The sequence below is a fragment of the Cyanistes caeruleus genome, chromosome 12 (genome assembly GCF_971803275.1).
Source record: "Cyanistes caeruleus chromosome 12, bCyaCae1.hap1.1, whole genome shotgun sequence".
In the NCBI taxonomy this organism is placed as follows: Eukaryota; Metazoa; Chordata; class Aves; order Passeriformes; family Paridae; genus Cyanistes; species Cyanistes caeruleus.
Window position 1 is genome coordinate 11,505,488 of NC_141712.1, and position 21,971 is coordinate 11,527,458.

The following is a 21,971-nucleotide window of genomic DNA, read 5'->3' on the forward strand; positions in this document are numbered from 1 at the left end:
GCTACAGAACACAGACGTGTAGGAAGGGATTCAGTTAACAGTTTCCTTTGTGAGGTGTTAGAAGGGTGCAATTCTCTGTTAAAGTATTTATAGGGCAAAGCACTGGTTCCCTGCAATTCACTGATGCTATTCACTGTAAGAATCACTGAGCTCAGGCTTAGGAAGGTGAGTTGTTTGCTCTTCAATTGATCCCAGTCTGTTTCTCCAAGTCAGTAGTGCAATTACAGAGAAGACCCAGACAACTTCCATTGCTCCCTTAACAAGTAGCCTTGTTCCTTCCAGGCTACTGAGCCATTTCATCCACAACTGGTTTTTAACTGAAGACTTTTTACAAGGCATTCACAAATGTGAAAAAAGAATAGCATGTTAAGTGAAAATTTTTCCAGCTGCATCTTGACAGGTTTTATGTTGGTTATTGAAGCTGCTGGCTAGAAATGGGTCAGTAGAACTGTAGCAGACTTCTTGGTTATTGCTGTTTGACTGAAAGAGTCCAGACTTAGCTCACCTTAAAAAGAAGCCTTGCTTTGATTTCCTGACTGAGGTAGGACTCAGTTAATGGAAGTTAAGAGTTGGTTTGAAGGTGAGTGGCTGGATGGGGAGAGGATTGCTGCTTGAGAATTTACAGCATGGACTGTGTTGGAAAATGCTAAGGTATGTTTCACATTTTTATCTAAATATAATTTTGTTACTGAGTGTTAGCCAGATGAAAAGAAACAGTGCACCAGATGCAGTTTATACACACACAGACATGTATACGTGCCTTTGATCTTTATAGAAAAATATTGTCCTTCCAGTAGATTGATTTTCAGGTGAGTTTGCTTGTCTTTTTCTAATTCAAGGTTGTAGTCCACAACTGAAGTTAGGCTGGCAGAGATGGTACTGAAAATTGGTCAGGCTCAAGAGAAAAGTGTGATAATTGTACCTTTTATAGCTGTCATCCAATGCAGTTCTGTTTCACTGGACCAGAAACTGTTATTATTTCAAATCTTTCCAATTGCTATTTGGAGAAGTTTCTACAAAAACAATTTTCCAAGTGTTCCTTAGCCTTTTGCAATGTCTTTTTTTATAGTTCAGTGCAATATTCCAAATAACAAGTCTTTATTATTTTAAAACCGACATTAGAAATTGCTTATGCAGTAGCTATACAGCTCATCAGCTTTTTGCAGGGCACCTTCTGTGCCTGCTCACTTAGAAGTTTATTGATTTGAACCACATTCTGAATCTGTCCTCTGCCTTTAAATTCCTTTAGCATCTCTTGATGTGCCATTGACATATGAGTCTTTTACCTTTTTATTGTGTCTGCCCCATGTCTCAAGCACCTTCTTGGCAAGTTGTAGGAGCCTTCAAGCTTTTTACAGACAAGCAGCTAAAGGAAGGTGTAACAGCAAAGCCTGGGACCTGGAGCCCTGGCAGGCAGGGCTCCTCTGTTCATCCCCAGCAGCTCCCCTTTAGAGCAGGTTGCAGAGCTCAGTCTCCTTGACAGACTCCTGTGTGTCCTTTCTGAATTGTTTCTTCCCTGGGGCAGTCTGGAGGAATATGCCTCAGATGACCGTGTTCAAGCAGATCTCACCCTTACATTTGGCTTTAGTCAATTTAAATCTCACACTTTATGCTGTAGCCAAAGCCATTAGCCCATGTCATCCTTCACTGTAATGCAGATCTGCTCCTATCTCATTACAATGTGCACAGCTCTACCACAGGGTCTGATCCACGCATCCAGAGCTGTACTGAATTATTAAGGATTTCACTTAAACCAGCAAGACTGGGGAAGTTTTGAAATTCTGTCTTTAATGTGACCTGTAAGGTTGAAGTTCCTGAGATCTCTCTGAACAGTTGATGTTTTTAATACACCCTGTGTGGCACTTCAGATTTGTATAATTACATGGATTTTGAAAAAGAGATATATATTCTGACTCTGGGCAACTCTGGCTCTATTTTAGCTTGGCTGCAACAAAAAATCTAAAGACCTTTTCCTCTTATGTACATAAACAATGAAATCCTTAAAGCTTCCTTGTCAGATGAAAGCCTGGGCATTCCATAATAATATTTTTCATGTGCTTACAGTGGGAATTATTTTGAGTGCTCAACTTTGACTTAGTAGGTCAAAGATGATATTCTTTTTATACAGATCTTTAATATAAGCAATATTCTCTTTCACCCCTGACTCATAATACAGCAGTTTTCCTTCAAAGCGTAAATTAAAGTGAAGCCCCAAAAGGGTCATTAATGGACTTGGTAGAGTCAATACTGAAGGTATCATGTACTGCCTGTTTTAATATTAAAAATGAAGTCAATGGAAGTATGGTCTTAATATATATGGGCTTTGTGAATGCTGAGAGAGAGCAGAAAGTTTAAACTTGGGAGGGTAGAGAGAGATGAAAGAGCTTGCAGTGCAGCATAATGTTGGGGTTCATTCTTGAAAACCCAGGAAAATATATGCCTGCAGCTAAAGGTCAGAAACTATTAGTGAGGATTAGGATGGTGTCATGCACTGTATTTCATATGTGGAATTTAAAAAAATTCTGATGGGAGGAAAAGATTTGTTAATTCCAGAGCCACCAGTTAAGCAGTAATATCCAAATCATTGGCTAATCTTTTCCTTCAAATTAATGAATAGAAGGGCCAGAATGCCAGTGCAAAATCCCCTACAGAACACACTTTGTGAGAGCACTAATAAGACACACACTGTATAACTTTATTCTGCTTACAGTATGGAAGACTTTTAAAGGACCAATTAAAAGAGACTTAAAATGCAATTAAAGTGGAAATCACTTGGCAACAAGGCATTAGCCATCTCCCATCAGCCCTGCATTAGTGAGCCTTTAGCAAGAGATTTGCTGGTGGATAACATATTTGTGAAGCATAATAGTAGGACTGAGCCCAGGCAACAGAGAGGAGGCTAAAGCCAAGCTGACCACTGGGAAAAGGCCTGGGACTGCCTCTTCTTGCTGTGCTGAGATGTAAATGGTGGCAGGTGTTGGGAAAGAGAGACAGTTTCTGATGGCTGCACTGGAGGACAGAGGGAACAACCTGTGGGAACTTTTTCACCCCTCTGATGATAAATGGTGCTGCAGCAGGGAGCCAATCTGTTTCTACAGCTGACAGTGCAGATTTCTAATACCAGGCTCTCTTTCCTTGGGAGGAGGCAGGCAGTACTGCCATGGCTCGGTTTTGTCCCAGGATCCTTCACCTGACATGTAGGGGAATAGCCAGGCAAGGAGGTGGATCGAGACACCACTGGCCAGAGTGTGATTAGCTCTTACCCTCAAAGTGCACCTTGGTATTGGGACAAGGGATATTTCTGATATCTGTAAAGTTTGTGTGCTGGAATCTGAGCCAGGGAACCATAAAATAGAAAATTCTGCAGAAGGTAAAAAGAGCTGCTTGTACTAAGAAAAAGCCAATGGCAGAAAAAATATGGAGTTGTTTTGTTGTTTTTTTTATTTAAAGAACAAATCAGTAAGTAGTAGGTTTGTGTGTGTAAATCCAGGGAGGAAAAAAAAGGTAAAAACCAATAAAAATAAAACTTTATTTGAAATGAAGTTAAAAATTGCAGCTACAGAACTGAGTTTAAGACCTGGAGACCTGATCCAGGCAATGCTCTTTGCCTGTGGGAGGGATTGCCAGCACAGGGCCTTAGGCTAAGTAATGTCTAATATTCTCATTAATATTAGGTGATGAACGCCACAAATGCAGCCACATCAATAGATAAGAAATGTAATTTTAAACATGTACATGCTGCTTGGGCAATTAAAGATAAAGTGTGTGTATGCATGGGGGCTTCTGGGTATTCTGTGTTGAGAACCTTGCTCAGTCAGAGGCTGGCTCTGCTGACTCAGCCCCAATGTGTGTGTGCATCATGCAGCAGTCTGAAATGTCTGTAATGTGTGGCAGTGAGTCATGACAACGAGCTGCTTCCAAGCACCTCATGCCAGAGCTGTTCCCTGGGCAGGCACAGCTGCCCACGCTGCCCCAGCACTGGGCTATGGACTGACAAACCCCACTGCTGCTGCTGCTGTGGGTGCCTGTGACAGGATTCCTGTAAAAACAACCAAGCCAAAAGGCTGAGTAACTGGTCTGTGTTGTTTACAAAAAGACACTTTAGACAGGCAAGTCCAGGATTTGTGCTCCTCATTTCTCCCTGATAAGTAGCTGTTAATCATGTGCTATTGCTAATAATTTTCAGAAAAGAACATTAATAATTTATTTTTCCTTTTCCACTGCTGATTATGTTTCAGACACAACCTGAGTGTCTCTTAGCAAAATGCTGCTGCAGATTTACATAATTACAACCATGATTCATTTTCAAATTTTAGTAGTGGATAAGTGATGTTTAGATGATTTTTTTGTGGAGAGAAATACATTAAGAGAAGGAAAATCAGAAGCATTTTATTTTATGCCACATGGTATGGACAGTGAAGAATAACTAAGTCATCCAGGCTTTATCTAAATGAAAGAAATGATGGGTTCCTTTCCTTGTCTCAGAGTGAGCAGGGCCCTGGAAGGCCACACATTTAACCAAAGCACTGCAGGCCCTGACTGGCAATGCTTCTCCACAAAGTGTGGGGCTGACATTCCAATTTAGAAGCATCACGTAAAATCTTAATCAGTGCAACCAAATTAGCAGAGGGAAGCTTTTACACCATGTTCCTTGTTTACGCTTATCATTCTTAATAAATTCTAAATGCTTTTACAGGTGTGGAAATAGGCCTATTACCAAGATAATTTTCTTAATCATAGACATCTTAGATTGAGATGTGACATTTGCCATAATTCCCTTGCTCTATCTCATAGCTTTCTGAAAGCTGTCTACATTTCCAACACCATCTCTGTGGTAGAAGCGGTCTTTTGAGTGATGTGTGTCCAAATAAGCCTTTGAATACTTTTCCATATTGGTCTTGAAATAATTCAGATGTCGAATTACCTCTCTCCAGACTTCCTGACTCCACCAGGCCCCTTGAATATGTTTTTTAAAAAGTATTTAGGAGGAAAATATTAAATTTTTCTAAGCTGGGTCAGGGTTCATAGAATTTGCTAATAAAGACGCAGGCAAGGAAGATATTTTCTTGGGGAAGGTTTTGAATATATTTTGTGTAACAGCTGCAGGTTGAGACAGCCTTTGGTTTGTGTTTCTGAGTTTGTATGCCTCCAAGCTTTTGGCATCTTTGCTTTTTTCTTTTTTTTTTATCTCCTGTTTTCCTTTCAAGACAAATAAGGAAACAATTTCAGTCCTTTCACACCAAGCCTTTTAGCATGGTCCACATATCCAAACCTCAGGTTGAACCACTTCTCAGTTTGACAAGGAATATCATCCAACTTCTCATTTTGTTCTCTTCAAAATGCCCTTGCAGCTGAGATGCACTGAGAGCACAGAGCTGGGAGGGTCCCATCAGCCAGGTGTGTGCTACAGACCACAGCACTGCAGCACTTGAGCACTTGCTCTGAATAACATTTGTGTGATAGAGCCAATCAGGAGAAATTAATCCTGCTGCTGTTTTGGTCAGAAGAGTCAGCTGTGTCTCCCAAAGCTTTGGGATAGATTTTTGTTTAATGTTTGTCCTAATTACCCATTTGTCTCTCCCACTGGATGTCGTTATAAATTCCCTATTACTGTTCTGCCCAAGGACCAGATTGTAAAATTGTACTGCCCGGGGCCAAACTGTGACTTTCAGCAAAAAATTCCAGGCATGTTTTGGGAGCACTTTGCACCAGTGATGGCAAATGGCCTCTGCCTTTTCCTGTGGAGGATTAACACAGCAGCCCCTCAGCCACAGCTGCTGCCAGGGCTCTTCATAGGGTGGCTTTGCACATCCCCACCAACTGGGTAATGTCAGCTTAGGAGGGAACAGGGGCTCACTGGCCTCCTCCTGCTGTATTAAAAACTGCCTCCAGATAAAGGTGCAAGGTGAAAAAGGTTTTTATCTCAAGATAAAACCTTTTCTGTGCCGATCCTTCTGGATGGGTTCGCTGTGGTCAGTTCCCATCTGAACCCAACACAGCCACAGGGGTTGGCTCCTGGAGGGCCTGGAGCACAGCAGGGCTTTCCCTCATTGCTCAGGAAATGGTCTCAAAATGCTCCACCCTTTGGGGCTTTGTTGTTCTGAAGTGAGAAAAAGATGATGAAACAAGTAAGTTTCACAAGGATGCTGTTCTCCAGCTCAGTGGAGAACTGAAACCTTGCAAGTCGGCATGTAAGCCAAGGGGTAGGAAATATAAATAAAATTCGAATCTGATTTCATCTTGTCTGTTTTAAGATCATGACATTAAAATACTAGCAAATAAAACTATCAGAAGCTTTATTACTTAGAATTAACTATTTCCAGAAAGATATAAACAAGGTTTCTAATTGATTAAATGTTTCAAGTTGGACAAGAAATTTTAAGGTCCAAGACAACAACATAGGACAGACCTTTGATATACTCAGATGGAAGCTGATGCCTATATTTTCAATAAAATGAAAACAAAAAAAGTCTGGGGTTTATTTTCTTTTAATAATGCACTAAGAATGCTAAACAGAAACAAAGATAACATTAAGGTAATATGTGTGCAGTAGGGTAAAAAAAAAAAGTTTTATTGTCCTGATTTTAATAATCTGCAGTGTGATTATACATGTATGAGGAAATGCGCTTATTTGCTATCTCTGTTACTAAATTTAGTGTCCCTATATTCAGGCCCTTTATCTATTTTGCTCTCTGTGTTTTGCTTCTGCCACTTGAAAAAGGGGTTAATTGCAACTTATCACTATTAAGAATGCGTTTGCTGCAAACATGTGATATTTGTCAGGTGGTACAGAATTTGTTCGGAACCATTGACCTAAAATGCCCACAAGTATTGTTTCCTTTAAAGTATTAGCCTTATCTTACAGTGTAGACTCAAGCAATCTGAAAGGTAAATAATCAAAGAAAAGCCATTACCCAAGACTGCTTGCAGTTCTTTAAATCAAGTGTCTATGCAAGGGTAGAGATGCTGCAGGTAATTTTAGAAACAAGCATGTGACAGCAGTTATACACTCCCAAAAATGTTTGAATTCAGTGATTATAATCAAAAAGTAATTATACATGGCGTTGAAAAGAGACAGTTCAATGCATCTCAGAGATCAGTTACAGCCAAAATCTGTGAACATAAGGAGTGAGCTTGTATGACTGTCACGCAAAGCCTTACCAAATTACTATTCACTTCGATTAACTTTCAGTGACCGTGTCTATAGGCTGCTTGGTTAATGGTTTTCTGTCAATACTGTAAAAATGCTAACCTGTCTTTACATCTAATCAATTTTGAAATGGCTCTTTACATAAATGGTCTATTCCTTTACTTCATTAAAAAAAAAAAAAAAAAACAACAAATCAGAAGCAATCAAATAGGATTGAACTGAACAAGCATTTGTAAAAAAATACAATAATTAATTTTAAGTCTGTGTATTTTGAAGTAGTTGTCCTTGAGTATTGTCTTCATCACCATTTTTTAAAGGGCACTGAAAATCAATGTTTCATTTTACTATCATCCATCTTTATATAGTAATAAATTAAGTGGAAAGTATTGATATTTTTGACTGAGCTTTTAAAATTTACATACTAATGACAATTGTACCCTTGTGACTTTTTATTTCTGTTGCTGTTTACTGACACTGACTAGAGGGAAATTTCAGTCATCTGGGGACCATTCTTCCTCTGAAGGAATAAGACAGTGTCATGTCTCTGGTTTTATATTATACTTGATATCTTAGCCGTGGTATCTCTTGCTGGACTTATTTTCAAAAACAATGTAGGCAGCAAAAGTGGTTGAAATGCTTATTGTGTCATTGTGTCTTTGTGTGCTCCAGCTACAGGAATGTGCACTACAAGCACAGCTAATGGACCCCCAGGAAAGCCAGGCTGTGTGGCAGGGAACTGAGAATGAAAATGCTGGTGACAAAGTAGAGATTCCTGCATGTACCTTTGGAAATGCAGCTGGTCTTGGGAGGAACAGGACTCCTATCCTGGTATGTGTTTGGATGAGGGATTGAGGAATAGGAAGCTAGGATTGTTGGTCAAATCTTATCTTTTCTGGCTATTTTTCCTTTGTATGCTAGACTCATATGCAATGTCTGGGTTGTATGATAGCCAAAAAACCCTAAATCCAATTTATAAAGGAAGGAAGCCTTTGTGGATACTATGATCCTTTTAAAATTTATTATTTAGAGTATAGCTTATGAATAGATCAGGAAGTTCAGAGGGGTTATTTTTAGCTATGTGTGAATACTTGAAAAAAATTTTGTAGTATTTCAAGTGAAAGCTGCAAGTGACTTTGGCAGTATTTGCTCCATCTTTGCTCACTTCATGGGAACATTATGAGCTCTTTTCTGTGGATGAAAAAATTTGCAGACAGAACTTATTATTGTAAATTAATGATGTCAAATGTGTGTGGTTGTCTAGTGCATTCCTTGCTGGCATGGGAATCTGCCAACCCCAGAGAGCAGGGAGAGAGGGAAAATGCTGCCTGACTCAGGTGAGGAAGTGCTGAGCACAAGTTGCTGATTGCCCAAAGGACTTATATTCAAAGTAATAGTTGTGGTAAGAAACCTGACAGTGAAGCCCTGGCAGCAGTTTGCTGACATGATCCATTTGCTGAGTAATTCTAAACAACAAATAGATACAAGAGCTCCCACTCTATTTGAAGATAATTTGCAAACATGGAGTCACATTTTTTTAGTAACTAGCTCATTGCACTTATCTCACTAATAGTTATTTTCTACTGTTTATTCCCTACAAAATAAATTCTATGACATTTCTTCTGCCAACTGCATGATTTAGTTACTCAGGCAGGATTTATTTTCACTTTTGAATGTCTTCTAATTAATGTGATGATATCAATTCTTAGTTTATTGACTAAAAATGTCCATTGCTGCGTTAGGTCTCCCTTTTAATAATATACAGGTAGAAAACAAACAACTTTGCATTGTACGATAAAACCAAATATTGGCAGGGCAGCCTTGCTGGATTTTGTGAAAAGCAAATCCATCTACTTCTGGATGTAAGTAGGTGTGTTCTTGTAAGAGTGTGCAAATACTGTACTGGAATATGTTAAGTGAGTACAGAAGTTTAATGACAGATACTATGCCAAAGGCCAGATTCTGAAATGCTTTAGCATGAATCTTTTTCCAAAAATCTGTCTCACTGAAGTAAAAGGGTTTCCTGTGAGTAACTCATGAGGGGTTTGTAATTTGGGTAGGAAAGGGTCTCAGGAGGTCCCTTGTCCAACCTCCTGCTGAAAGCGGTCAGTTGAGGGCTTTGAAGTGGTTATTCAGGCCTTTTTCTTGTTGAGTCTTGAAAACCTTTAAGGCTGGAGATTGTATAATCTCCCTGGGCAACCTGTGCCCTTGCTTGTTTCTCCTCATTTCCAGTCCTTATATCACCTCTTGCCCACAGTGCCTCATTTTCCCACCGTGTACCACCATGGCCTGGCTCTGGCTCCATCTCCTTGCTAACCCCTCACAGGTTCTGGGTGCCACTGTCTGGTTCCCCAAGGTCTTCTCTTCCTCAGGCCAGGTGAGTGCACCCCCCAAGCCAGCCCTTGCAGGGCAAGCATTCCATCCCCAGCTGTCTGCTGCTCCTGCCCTCTGGCCTGGCAGGGCTGGGCAGCGGATGGGGCAGAGCAGGGACCCGCTGTGCCTGCTGCCCCGGGGTGTGTCGAGTGCCACCAGCACCTGCTGAGCCCCCCAGCAGCACCTCTGCCACCGCCTCTTTGGCACTCAGCTCACCCCTCTAGCCAAGGGGCTGGCTGCAGCCTCCAGGGAAGATGCCAAGTGGTTAATTCGAAGCCCTCCACAGTGCTGAGTAGCTCTCTGCCTCTGGTGCCACTTCTCCCTCAGATGGGTGCTAAACCCTCTGGAAGAGAGCCCCGGGACACGAGCTGAGCTGCAGTGTGCTCACAGCAATGGTTTGGTAGCTGTGCTGTACTCATGCCAGGTTTTCTTTTCCCCCCGTGAGCAAACAGTGGCTCAGTCATAAAGGCTAATTTTCACAGTAATATTGATTGCCTGCAACACGCTCAATTCTAGTTTAGATTCCACAGGATAAAGACGCAGCAGCACTGATGTGTTTTTTCCCTCTGGAACTTGAAGGGTACTGGAAAAGACAAATACAAAAGAAATTGTGCACCAAGGTACAGACAAACCATATGTTAGCTGCAGCTCTCCCCAGGGCAGGGTGCTAAGTTTTGTTTACATTTTGCCAAGACAGCAATAAAATTGTTTGTTTACAGATGACAGGGAGAAATGGGATGTCCTTAAAGGCAAGGTATGCACGGGGATGCAAACAGCACACAGAGACACAGCTTGGAGCAAAGTGCAATTAATGCTCCCTTCCTGGACAGCTCCAACCCCCTCCATTTTGAGGGGTTAGCCAATCCTGTGGGTCATTATGCAGGATTATAAAAATATTAAGGCTGATGAAAGTTTGCCTTCTCCAGTTTCCCAGTGAGCGCTGTATTGCGCTATTAGATCCCACTGACCAGGATGTGCCTCGCAGCCCTGTCTATGTGCAGAGGACAGAAAATATGAGAGGTGTGGAGAAGGACTCACTTTCATCAAAGTATCAGTTTCCAGGATAGTTTGGAAGCCCACAGCATTATTGTATTACACATTGCACAGAAGCGTGCCTTGTTCATTTTTTTTAGTGTTTTAGAAATAAAAGACTTTTCTTCCAAATTGCGCTGGGAGGCAAATTCTTCAACAGTGTAATAGAAAATGTTAGACAATATTCCTTACTGGAGCTATTGACATTTTTGGTCGTGACACTTTGATTTTTCTCAAAACATATGGATCAAGCCTGAGTGTGTTATTGGACAGGAAGACCTGATGAAAGGCCTTCCTTTATCTTTCTTTGTATTTCTTTCCCCCTCTGTTTGTTCATGGCTTTCTCTCTGAATATAATCGCGGTTTTCTTATGCTGCCCAGGGAGTCGTTATTGCCTTACTAAATATTTTATAGTGCACAGTGCACCATACCTGCCAACTGGTTATTATTTGTTATATGAAAAAAAGCGGGGGTAGCATCTGAAAAGGAGTGTGCGTTAAAATTTCAAAACTACACACAGAATAATTTCAAACCCTTAAATTGGATGTCAGGCTGGGTTTGTTTTTTGGTTCAGATTTTTTATGTTTGCTTGAGAAAGATCTGTATAGTTTCTGGGGAGGTTCCCTTCTCTTTTTGGTATGTGTGCCTCTGATTCCAAGCACTTGTTTCCTCACAGTTTCACTTCCTATTTGTTCAAAAGGGAAAAGTTCAAAGCCACTCTGGCAGCTGAGGGAAAAGCTTGCTGAATACTAACCCTCAAGTGTCTGTCTTGTCCTGACCTTGAGAAAGTAGCAGTAAACTGTTCTATTGCAAACACCACATGTGTGTTTTGTTAGACCAGGTTAGGAGGGGTCAGAGCTCACCTGAGGCTTGGACTGCAGATTTAGACTGCTTTTCAGCAGCATAATGTATTTTTAAAAAGGGACATTCTCGCCTTTGTATGGGCCTAATATAGGCTCTGTTTAAAAACCTGTCAAAATCCCAAGCACACACTCCATAAAATATAAATAAGTACTTACTGTTTGCAGATGTTGCTTGTTTTTCATAATGTTTGTATTTGAAGTCCCGAATCCCCGCTTCCTGTCAGAGCCAGCCCTGTTGCTTTGGTCCATTTATTTCTGAAGGAACGGGAAGGACTTCAAAATGCAATTTCTCAATGAAGACACCTTCTGTCAGACCTGTCAGCATTCGCAGCACAATTACCTTTTTTCAGACCAAGGCTAGCGTTTATGGCTTTGACTGCATGCACAACCTCTCTTCCCCCCAGCTCAGCTAAAGCAGTTGCTGTTTTTTAAAACACTCCCACTTGCCATAAATTGTGCCTTTAGGTTCTTCCAAAGCAACAGGATAACTTAGCAGACCTTTCTCCTATTTGCATGTTTTAATTCCTTTGATAATGGATACGAAGTATATTGTGGAGAACAATTCTGTCCTGGGAAAAGGGATAGATCAGATTTTTCATGTGCAATCTATCAAGCATCTCCCTCTGTAAGGTGAGCTCTGTCGAGCCATTTCTCAAAAGAGGAGAAAAAAGACAGGGGAAAAAGAATTGTTTCAGAAGCACGGTGACGAACTCGCCTCGAAAGAAAAACAGCATTTCCTGACTTACTATCTGTCTGAAGAGTAGGTATAGATCATTTTTAGGGGACCATCAAACCTAGTCCCGAGAGAATTTTCTCAGATTTGGATTGAGCTTACGTTCTACCCACATTACAAGAAACAGTGCTTTTGATAGTTAATTTATCTGGGATTATTTAAGGTATTATTTTTGTTATTTCTCATACCAAAAATTCGAATCATGTGGGTAGAGAACTTCAGAAGTACTACTTATGCTCAAACCTTTTTGTGTTGGGGTGTGTTTTTCACATATGTTGGGTATGTGTGGGCTGATGTGAACAGGTAATTCCTGGGCATCCCAGTGCTCAACCCTCCTCCAGAACCCTACAGTGTGTTTTTTTGCAATGTGTATTTCCCCTTCAGTGAGGAAACCTTACCTTCAGCTGCCTGTTTTAGCCACCATTCTTTTTCTATTAAGTTCCTTTCTCTAAGTGCCTCCTCTCCTGGGTTAACCTCTCCTCTAGCAGCAGGCTCTTCAGTGTGCAATGCCACCACTCTGCTGGCAAGGAGAGGGGGAGAAGAAAAGCCTCTCCTTTGTATTACAAATTCAAAGGGTCATTATTCCATCATTCCCTATGGACAAATGTGTGAAGATTATTGTGGGAAGTTAGTATTTATTCTGAAACCCTAATATGATCCTCTTGAACATTTTAATAATGCATTCTCTGGGGTCCATGCTGCAAGTGTTTAAAAGGAAGCAATATGCGTTAGCGTTGGATGGCTGCTGCTTTGCCGGAATAGTCGAAGTTGTGGGGTTGCTTTTGATCAGTCCCTGCTTAAAAAAAAAAACAACAAAAAGAAAAAAAACTGAAGTCCCTTTGCCCCCTTCCTCACCAGCCCAGAGTTCTTTTATCAGTTACATTGATCTAGAAGCAAGAACAAGGCCACAGTATTATATGTCCACATTTGTTACACTGATTTACGAGTTTCTTAATTCGAAGACCCTTACCTTATCAATGGCCTCAGGAAGTGCTAAATCCCTGATATTAAGCAGAGAAAGAAAACATTTAGCATCAAAATAGGTGGGGCAGTTTTTTTTGTCCTTTTTTTTTTTTTTTCTTGGAGACAAATGCAGGCTAAACAGTGTTCACTTGCAATTTGCTGCTTTCACCAGAATTTTAAAGCTTCCCTAATATGTGTTGTTTCTGTAGGGTCTGATTATAAACATATGTGTGGGACAATGCACATGCACGCTCGGATCAGGTCAGTGCAGTTTTCTTCATCTTTAAAGCTCAGAAACCATAAATCAAGATGAAAATACTCCAGCCAGGAGCTTTACCAATTGATACAATTTTAAAATAGGCCGCTGCTAAGGCTTGGGGGAAAGCTGACATGATGACTTTTATAATAGCAGAACGTTTAAGGTTATAGAAATAAAAGGAAGAGGATGAAATCAGTCGCGTTGATCTTAGCCTGCAGGCTCTCTCAGCTAACTCGAAGCTCCAGCAATTATTTCTGCTCTGGCTTTTCCCCCTTTTTTTCAGCAGTCTGTTTGAAATGAAGCAGAACCAGGCATGGCAAGCTTATCAGTGTCGTTAGCTGACAGGGAGCACATCACACCTGCTTTTACTTGCTAGTTTTTCAGGCACTTTATGCCACAGAAGAATGTTGATTTTGTTCTTATAATGTGTAAAGATTCATTTATTTCACCTTTTGAACTTGACAGAGCCACTCAGTTTTGATGGGAGTTTGTTTTCAGCCTGGCATTTGGAAAACCCTGGCAATTACTGGACTTTGGCCCAAGGCTGCCTTGATAAAATATAGCTATGATCAAACCCAACAGACTGTGGGTCTGGCCCAGCTAAAGCACCCAGCCCACTGAGAGCCAGTGGGACTATGGCTGAGGATCAGGTGTGCCAGTGTCACCTTGGTCATGCTTCAGCTGTTCCCAAGGACACTCACCAGAGCATCAGGACACAGTCAGGGCTTGGAACCCTGCAGGGCCGGTGGAAGAGTCCTGGGTAGAAGTGATAGCAAAGATAGAGCCAGGAAGCTTCTCATCATACTTGTCACCTTTGGGAGTTTTAGTCTTTAGCTTTCTAATTTCTCCTTAGAGAAAACCTGGAGTGTTACAGTTGTTGCCTGATGCGTAGTTATTTTAGCAGCTCCTGCCCAGCTTGTTATGGAATCATGCAAGATCAGTAGGATCATAATCCACAGTAAGAGGTCTAACCCATCTTTTCCAAAAACCTGTTCCCATCTGTGGTACAGATAGGTCATTCTTTCTGTGCTTTGCAGTCAGGCCCATCTAATCACACTGCTCAAGGAGCAAAGGAATTCATTCACCTGAAGGGTCCCATTACAAGATATTCTGTCATCTCCATTTTAAACCTGTGAAAGCCTTATTTTGAGTGCCACTGCCAAATGTGATAACAGGAGTCTTGCACTGCTGAAGAGAGCTCAAGTATCTGGGATCAGTGCTATGTAATTGTTCTTACACAGACCTACTTTCAGTTGCACAATGATGCTTGCAGGATTTGAGCTTGTAGCATTGAAAGCAGTAGGATCCTCTCTGCTGACTTTTAATGAGAACAGCTCAGACCTTCACTAAAGCTGGCACTCAGGCAAAAGATTTCAAATGTTTCTTGCAGCTATTGTTTTTTTTCTAGCCAAACAACCTACTAGTGACAATTTTGTAACTATCAAATACTTGCAGATAACTGGCTAATAGACAGACATGCCATGTCTAAATTCCAGGTGCTCTTTCAAAGCCAGTGCAGTGTCAGAGATCTGTGTTCCAGATGCAGGCTGGTTCTGAGTATATCCTTATTGATGTCCGCCCTTTACACTTGGTCATTGGGAGTGAATCTTGTAGAAGAAATTCAGAATAAATCTGGACCATGAGCCTATGTGAACATGCCCAATCACATTCTCTAAATGGAGAGAAATAAAAGCCTGGGGAAGAGCTGGATGTAGAAGCATTGATGGTGATTGTTTGCTTAGAGAACAGCTAAATATTCATATACACGCGAAATAATTTCATATGCCTGAGATGAAATCCTTGTCACAATATAGGCTGTTTTTATAAATTCCTGCAGTCAAATCTAAATTATAAAACAAACTGCTCGGAATATTTATAGGAGTGAGGGGAACTGATCAAGGGCTGGACTGTGCCAGGAGCTGGCAGCTCTGTGTTGCCCTTGGAGCAGAAGTGGGGAGTCTGGTTTGCTAAATCATCTTTTCCTTCCTCCACCCCTCTATGATAGACCCCATCTGAAGGTATATTCTCCATAGCCCCTGTGGGCTATAGGGGAAAGAGGGACAAGCCTGAGGCTGTAGAAACCTTTGCACATTCACCTTTGCTATGTGGGACATAATGACTGTCCTCTTGGGCAAGGATGGAGAGAAAAGGAACAGCTGAAACTTTTATTTTGAGCTAACTTTGTGGAACCTGAGGGAATATTGCTGGGAATGACCTCATTGAGGTATCTGCTGGAAAACCTGGGCTCCAGAAAGGGCTGTGGTCTGTGTGGGCAGGATTTGGCTCTTTGTCTTAATTTGAGGAGTGTCTGTGACTCCACCTAATGCTTATTTTCCTGAGTCCAGTGATAAATATCTCAAAGGACTGTATGATAGACATGCAGCAGAAACAATTTAAGTGCTGCTTATACTGTCATGAAACAAAACCAGATTCTCTGCCAGCTGCTTCCTTTATCAGCTCTTCTGGGAAGATTTTCCTGTGTTTTGAAACACATGGCTGTTTCTTAAAGTGCCAAACAAGCGTTTTGAATTAACCTGGATTATTTACTGGTTTACTTGGTTAATTGTTGGGATCAGAATTATATTTAAAAAAATTATTTTAGTAGGTTACAATTCATCAGTATTACTGCATTATTATTGTTCAACAACAACTATTATTGTTCATACTTAATACATAATTTTTCTGTTTGTCAGGTATTTTAAATCTGAAACAGTTAATCAGGGAATGTCTGAAATGGTAACATTAAAAATGTGATTACAGATGAAACAAAGTTTGTAAATAGGAATGCCTATTTTCTGGACCTTTTCCCATCCTCCTTAAAGAATGCCTTGTGAGAAGGACTGGGCTGAAAATGAACAATATTTTCTTCCTCCTTTCCCCACCATTTACAAGCAATTCAGATTTTCTAGACTATGTATAAGGGATAAAGAGACTGTAAATATGCCGGAAAGCTTTACCAGTCTGCTACCATTCCACAATCAGCTGTAACTGTCCAGCATAATATGTTACACACAGGCATAAAATATGCTCCTATGTGCCTTTATAGACTATGTCTTGATGAATATTTATTATATCTCATTATTGCAAAATGTTCCTGTGAAAGCATCTGATTGACAATTAGTTTATTGCTGGTTTATATCATTTTTGTTTTGGCAGAGCCTTAAAATCTGACAAGCATTTTATTATCTATATTTGGCTTTGGAAAGCTCCTGAAAATTCATTGAAAATGTATACATTTAAAAAAAAAAATAAAATTACCCAAAGCCAAGTAATCTTTGTTTGACCTTAGGTTATGTTTTGTGGTATCCTAATACCACCTCCATTATTCTCTTTAGTTTAAACTAATGGGCTGATATTATGCTGGGCAACTTTAATTAGGGTGTCTATTGCTTAGTAGGCAGCATTTTTGCTTTCAGGCAAGTATGACACGTACAGTACAGTAGAGACTTAATTCCTGTTTAGGGAGAAACCGTAATACATCTCAGTTGCCAAGTGCATCGTAAGCAACCACTCTTAGAGAAAAAAAAATTTAAATGTATTCTTTCCTAGGTACAAAAAACCCATAATCCCATTAATGTAAATGAGTGATTACATGTGTGCATATCACTGGGAGAATACATTGTCAGGAGATGCCAGAATTTTAGACGAGATAGAAATAGCACATGGTATAACATTTAATGAAGAACCCAAATATTACTGAGAAGAAAGTTCTGTGTTACCATCAAGGCTGAATCTCTGGATTTTTATTTTTATTGTTTCATTAGAATTATAGGAGAAATAATCTCTAAGGCTCTATTTCTATATTAATATTTTTTTATCTTCAGCTTGCCTTTCATAGCATTTTAGATTTGCCTTGCAAATTCAAGCTCACATTTACTGGAGATGACTTTAATGAAAGGTGAGTTTGTTAGATGACATTGTGGGTGCACATATATTTCTGGAGATATTTTGTTGAAATGTTGCAGTCCCTAGGACACATCATACAATTCAATATCAGTGTTACTGACATATGTGTGAAAACAATCACAAAGATAAAGAAGGTGCTCCATCATGTGTTCATTTCCATCAAATTAATAATACATGAAGTTCACATAGTACAAAATGTCAATTATTTATTTTTTGTATATGCAAAAACCAAAAGGAACTGTGCAGGAGGATTTTTTTTTGTCAGAAAAAGAATATGAATTTTAAAGATCAATGGTAATTGTTCCATTTTAAAGTAAAAATTACTATTTTTGCAATACAGGAGAAGATGCTGTAAAAATGTTTGTTTATACTATATTCTGTTGGACATTTTTTGAAAGCAGACAGAGATTTATACTTTAGTTTTTTCAGAATATACATTATAAAAAATTAAGATATACACTGTCATATTCCTAACTTTTTTCATGAAAGGAACAGGGATGGAATATTTCAATAAAAACAAGCAGTTATTTTTAAGTTATAGTAGGACATTAAGACTGGGAAAACTCAGGTGAAAAAAACCCCACTGTAAACATAATGAAGTTATTGATTTTAATTTTCTGCCTTTCCCATTGAAGAATGAAACATCTGTATAGGATAGCTGAAACAGAAAAGTGAAGGAATTGGAAATCTACAGTAGATCTAGTTGTGGGGCTTCAATAGCTTTAAGATAAATAAATTTCTTTTTTTCATATGCTTGACTGGGAACAAAAAAATACTGAGCAGTCACATTAACTTAATTGTGTCTCCACAAGTATACATGTTTGGACATGTTTCTCACTGGTATTCAAGTATATGTATCCCAGTCAGTTTAAACCATTTAGCAATAAAATATTATTCTGAAAATTCAGACTCCTTTTCCTGTTCACAAAGGAAAACAACCACACAAAAGCTCACTCCTAGGGAAGGTTGAGGGTTTAGTGTGAATTCAATGACCATGCCCTGGATTCCTATCTGATCCTAATCTCACAAGTTATTTAGGATCTTTATGCCAGTAAAATAACAAATAATTTCTTGCCTATAAATAGGCTTGTTGTAAAGTTGGTTTTACTGAAGAGGTCATTATTTCCTTCAATGAAACCTTCAGCAAAAGCATATTTTGCTTTGGTAGCTCTGTTACCAAAATTGTTATATGAAAAATGCTGACTAAACCAGTTTATTTTAAATTGTATTATTATTATCTGTGGAAATTTAGCATTTTGTGTAATTTAAAATTTATTTTTTTAATAATATTGAAAAGTTTCGGATCTGGTACATTATAAATCTATTAAGAAATTTAAACCAGAAGTCATAGCAAAATGCCTGAGCTGCAATGCAGACATATGAACATCAAGGAACTGGAAATTCTGGGGTGTTTTTTCCATTTTGTGCTGTGTCTCTGACCTAAATAGCGATTTGCTTTATCACTGCTTTTGTCTTCTATCTCTACAACAGTGCTGTGAAGATTAATCCATTAGTGATTGTAAAGGGCTCGTATTAGTAGTGGTGGTGTAGTCATGATAGTCTTAGAATAAAAGTGAGGCAAGATATTTAGGGAAGATTCAGTATCTCTTATTAGTTCTAGGCGTTATAGACATTAGAGTTATATTAGACATACTTCTGGAGAAATAGATAAAAAATGGACATGCAAGCTCAATTTTCAGGTCTGAAACACAAGCAGCAACCTCGGCACATTCAGATGAGATGTTCTGCAGCTCCGGTAGCTCTCCAGCCAGCCCCCAGCCCCCCTGTCAGCCTTGGAGGGCCAGGGCTGCTGAGAAAAGCTGTGGGAAAGCACAGAATTGCTGCTACCAGCACCTTCAGGACCTTGGGGTGATAGTCCTGGTAGTGAGGAGCAAGAAAAAGGCAGTGGGGCAGCATGGTAGGGGTCTTGTGCTCCAGATTCCCATTGGAGTGAGAAGTTAGTGACCCACTTGCTAAGGACAGTCAGTGGAAAACGCAGCTCCTCTTGCAGCACACAGGAGCTGCTGCTGCCTGTGCTGACAGTATTTAAAACCATCCATTGCCAGCAAAAAAAGGATGAGTACATGAAGTCAAAAATGTGTGTACATTCACATTTGTGGGGGAATCCACTATCGAATGTCTCTCAGAAACATACCAAATTTGGATGCTCGTAAGTAAGATAAAAATATACTCAAATGAAGATCACTTTCTTCTCTTAAAATAAAGGAATGACATTTAGTGATTCTTTGGTAGAAGAGGTAGAGACAAGTCATCATGTCTTATTTACAGCATTCTGGTGTTGAGGAGCTGTAGTTACAGACTCAAATGCTTCACTGAACAATGCTGGAGAACATCATTGTGCTTGGTGCTGTACAAGCAGAGCTGATAGGCAGATCAGTCCTGGGAGCCAGGAAAACAGAAACACACAAACACCACTGAGGGTCAGAGTGGCAAACAGAGGTTTTAGCACATCTAAGCTACCCAGGAGATGTCACACTCTATGGGTGCAACACCAAAGACGTTTGAGAAGGAATTTCATGGAGACCTCTGCTATCTTGCTCTTCTGAAGGTCAGCTGTATTCTGTAGGTGAGGAATTTTTGGGGAGTGCTTAGTGCTGCATGGTTGATGAGATGTGTTTGAGGGTGTAGGGACTTATACACCAGGGTTTGGTGACTAAGGGACAGGAAAGGAGGGACAAGCTGCAGGACAGCTGGCAAACAGGACAGGAAGAATGCCACCTACAGCCCCTGCCCCATCTTCTCTGCCAAGTTCAGTTTTGGCTCTGCAGGTGTAAGGAGCTGACTAGGGAAGTGATGGCTCTTTAGGCACCAACACAACTATGATAACTGATGGTAATTTAAGTACAGTTAGAGGTTTCAATCCTGCAATCCTTCCTGGCACAGGTAATTGGGGCTCTACCCAGGGGGTTTCAGCTGTGCACAGGACCAGTCTGACTGCTCACTAGCTGCTTGAGCCCTTAGAGCTTTTCATCAGGTTTTTGTGTGAAGCATCATGGCACAGTAACTCCAGAGAAATATATAACACAGAGAGAGGGTTACTGGCTCTGCCCAGCTTCTCTGAGGTTAGACATCTTGGGAAGCTGTGAGTCACCCTGAAAACAGGATTCATAAGGTCATGATGGCATTTGAGATGGCTGAAAACGTCTCAGTGGCCTGTTCCTGTGTACAGACACCGAGCATAATGAGAGATGTGGAGCTCCTGTTGGGATGCAGCACTGCAGCTTTGTGGGAGGCATTGCAAGGGGCAGAGCTGCTGGGTGAGGCAGAGCCCTCCTGCAGCACCAGCACTGCCTGTCATCAATGAAACAGGATTTCAGTGACATGTGCAGCATCCCTGAGACCTCTTTCATTATACAGTGAGTCTCACTTCCCTTCTTAAGTACCTTAACTTGGCTGGAGCTCTATGACTGTGCTGTGGTTGAGGGAGGAAAGACCAAATTTAATTCCTTACTCCAGTTGTGATGGATTTTCCATTTACTCATTCCATTCTTATGCTGATGTGTCACCACCGACTTCAGTTAGTTACTTTTGAATTCTACTATTGGAAAAATAGAAATATGTAAACTGATACATCTGGAATAATTTTAAGGAACACCTATAAAGATTATCTGTATAAATCCTGAAAAACTGTGTTCGTAAATTTATATAATAATTTAAATTAATATATATAACATTTTTAGACTTCTAGTTACTTCACATTTAAAAATCTAATCTTTTAAAAATCTAATCTTTTAAAAATCTATCTCTTCTCACAAACATTGCTATTAAGGACAAAAATGAACATATAGTTTTCATCTCTGACAAAGACTTGCATGAAACTATAGGACTGAGAAAGCTACCATTTTTTTTTCTTTCTTCCTCCATTCTCTCTCCTTGTTTCTTGACACAAATTATGAGGGTCCATGGTCTCTGAGAATGCTCATTCAATCCAAAGCACTCCCAGCTGAAGCATTGTAGCAGGCTGGCACAGAGGCAACCTAGCAGCCAGCTGGAATGGACACTCCAAGCTTTAGGGAGTGGACGTCAGGCACTCACAGTGGCAAACATCTCAGCACAAGCACTTGTGATGATTTCCCAATGCCTCCATCTCGGAAAATGTTTTGTGCATCAATTACTATTAACACTTCAAAGACACCATCACCTCACTAGCCCCCCCCCCCCAAAAAAAATTAATCAAACTTTCATCTACACAAAATTGTCATAAATCAGCAGGATGTGGACTTTCAAAGTTATTGATGGTTTTAGGAGTGGCTTAAAAATTATTAACAAGGAAGAAAATACAAATTCTTTTTATATATCTATGCTTTTCAAGTCTCTAAGGTCACATTTAAAAGCTCTTTTATTCTGTGTGTTAGGACAAGCGATAGTCTCCAGTCAGATCATCAGATAACTTACACTTTTTCAACTGCAGAGTTCTAATCTGAAAATGTTTTATCCAAAATGAAAAGTTACAATTCTCACTCAATTCTCTGGTTCTAGAAGTTCAAGTACAAGAACAATAAACTTCACAAGACCCTTGATAAAATGTTAACATTTGCAATACCAGCTAAATTTCTTTATTTGCAAATGTAGCCCGGTGTGTTCAGGGCAGGTGGCTGCTCTGGATGCTGAGCTTGGGTGAAGGTGATGGCAGGGCAGCCCAGCCCTCCAGGGACTGATACAGCCAGGGCTGGG

The 21,971-nt window shown here is 40.1% G+C and overlaps 1 protein-coding gene across 2 annotated transcripts; it reads left to right on the forward strand.

The window, feature by feature from the left end:
• The first annotated feature begins 75 nt into the window (after positions 1-75).
• LOC111934362 (uncharacterized) lies at positions 76-19,157 on the forward strand. 2 transcript variants are annotated; one of them, XM_086847161.1, is made up of 6 exons: positions 76-165; positions 7,820-7,978; positions 8,412-8,484; positions 9,405-9,524; positions 13,321-13,372; positions 17,195-19,157. In XM_086847161.1, exons 2-6 carry the CDS (start codon positions 7,941-7,943, stop codon positions 17,206-17,208), a joined length of 297 nt encoding a protein of 98 aa, XP_086703287.1. In that variant the 5' UTR covers positions 76-165; positions 7,820-7,940; the 3' UTR covers positions 17,209-19,157. The 2 variants fall into 2 exon arrangements, 1 of the variants encoding a protein (XP_086703287.1); XR_002867183.2 differs by lacking the exon at positions 17,195-19,157 and having other exon boundaries at positions 80-165; positions 13,321-16,586.
• The last annotated feature ends 2,814 nt before the right edge of the window (positions 19,158-21,971 follow it).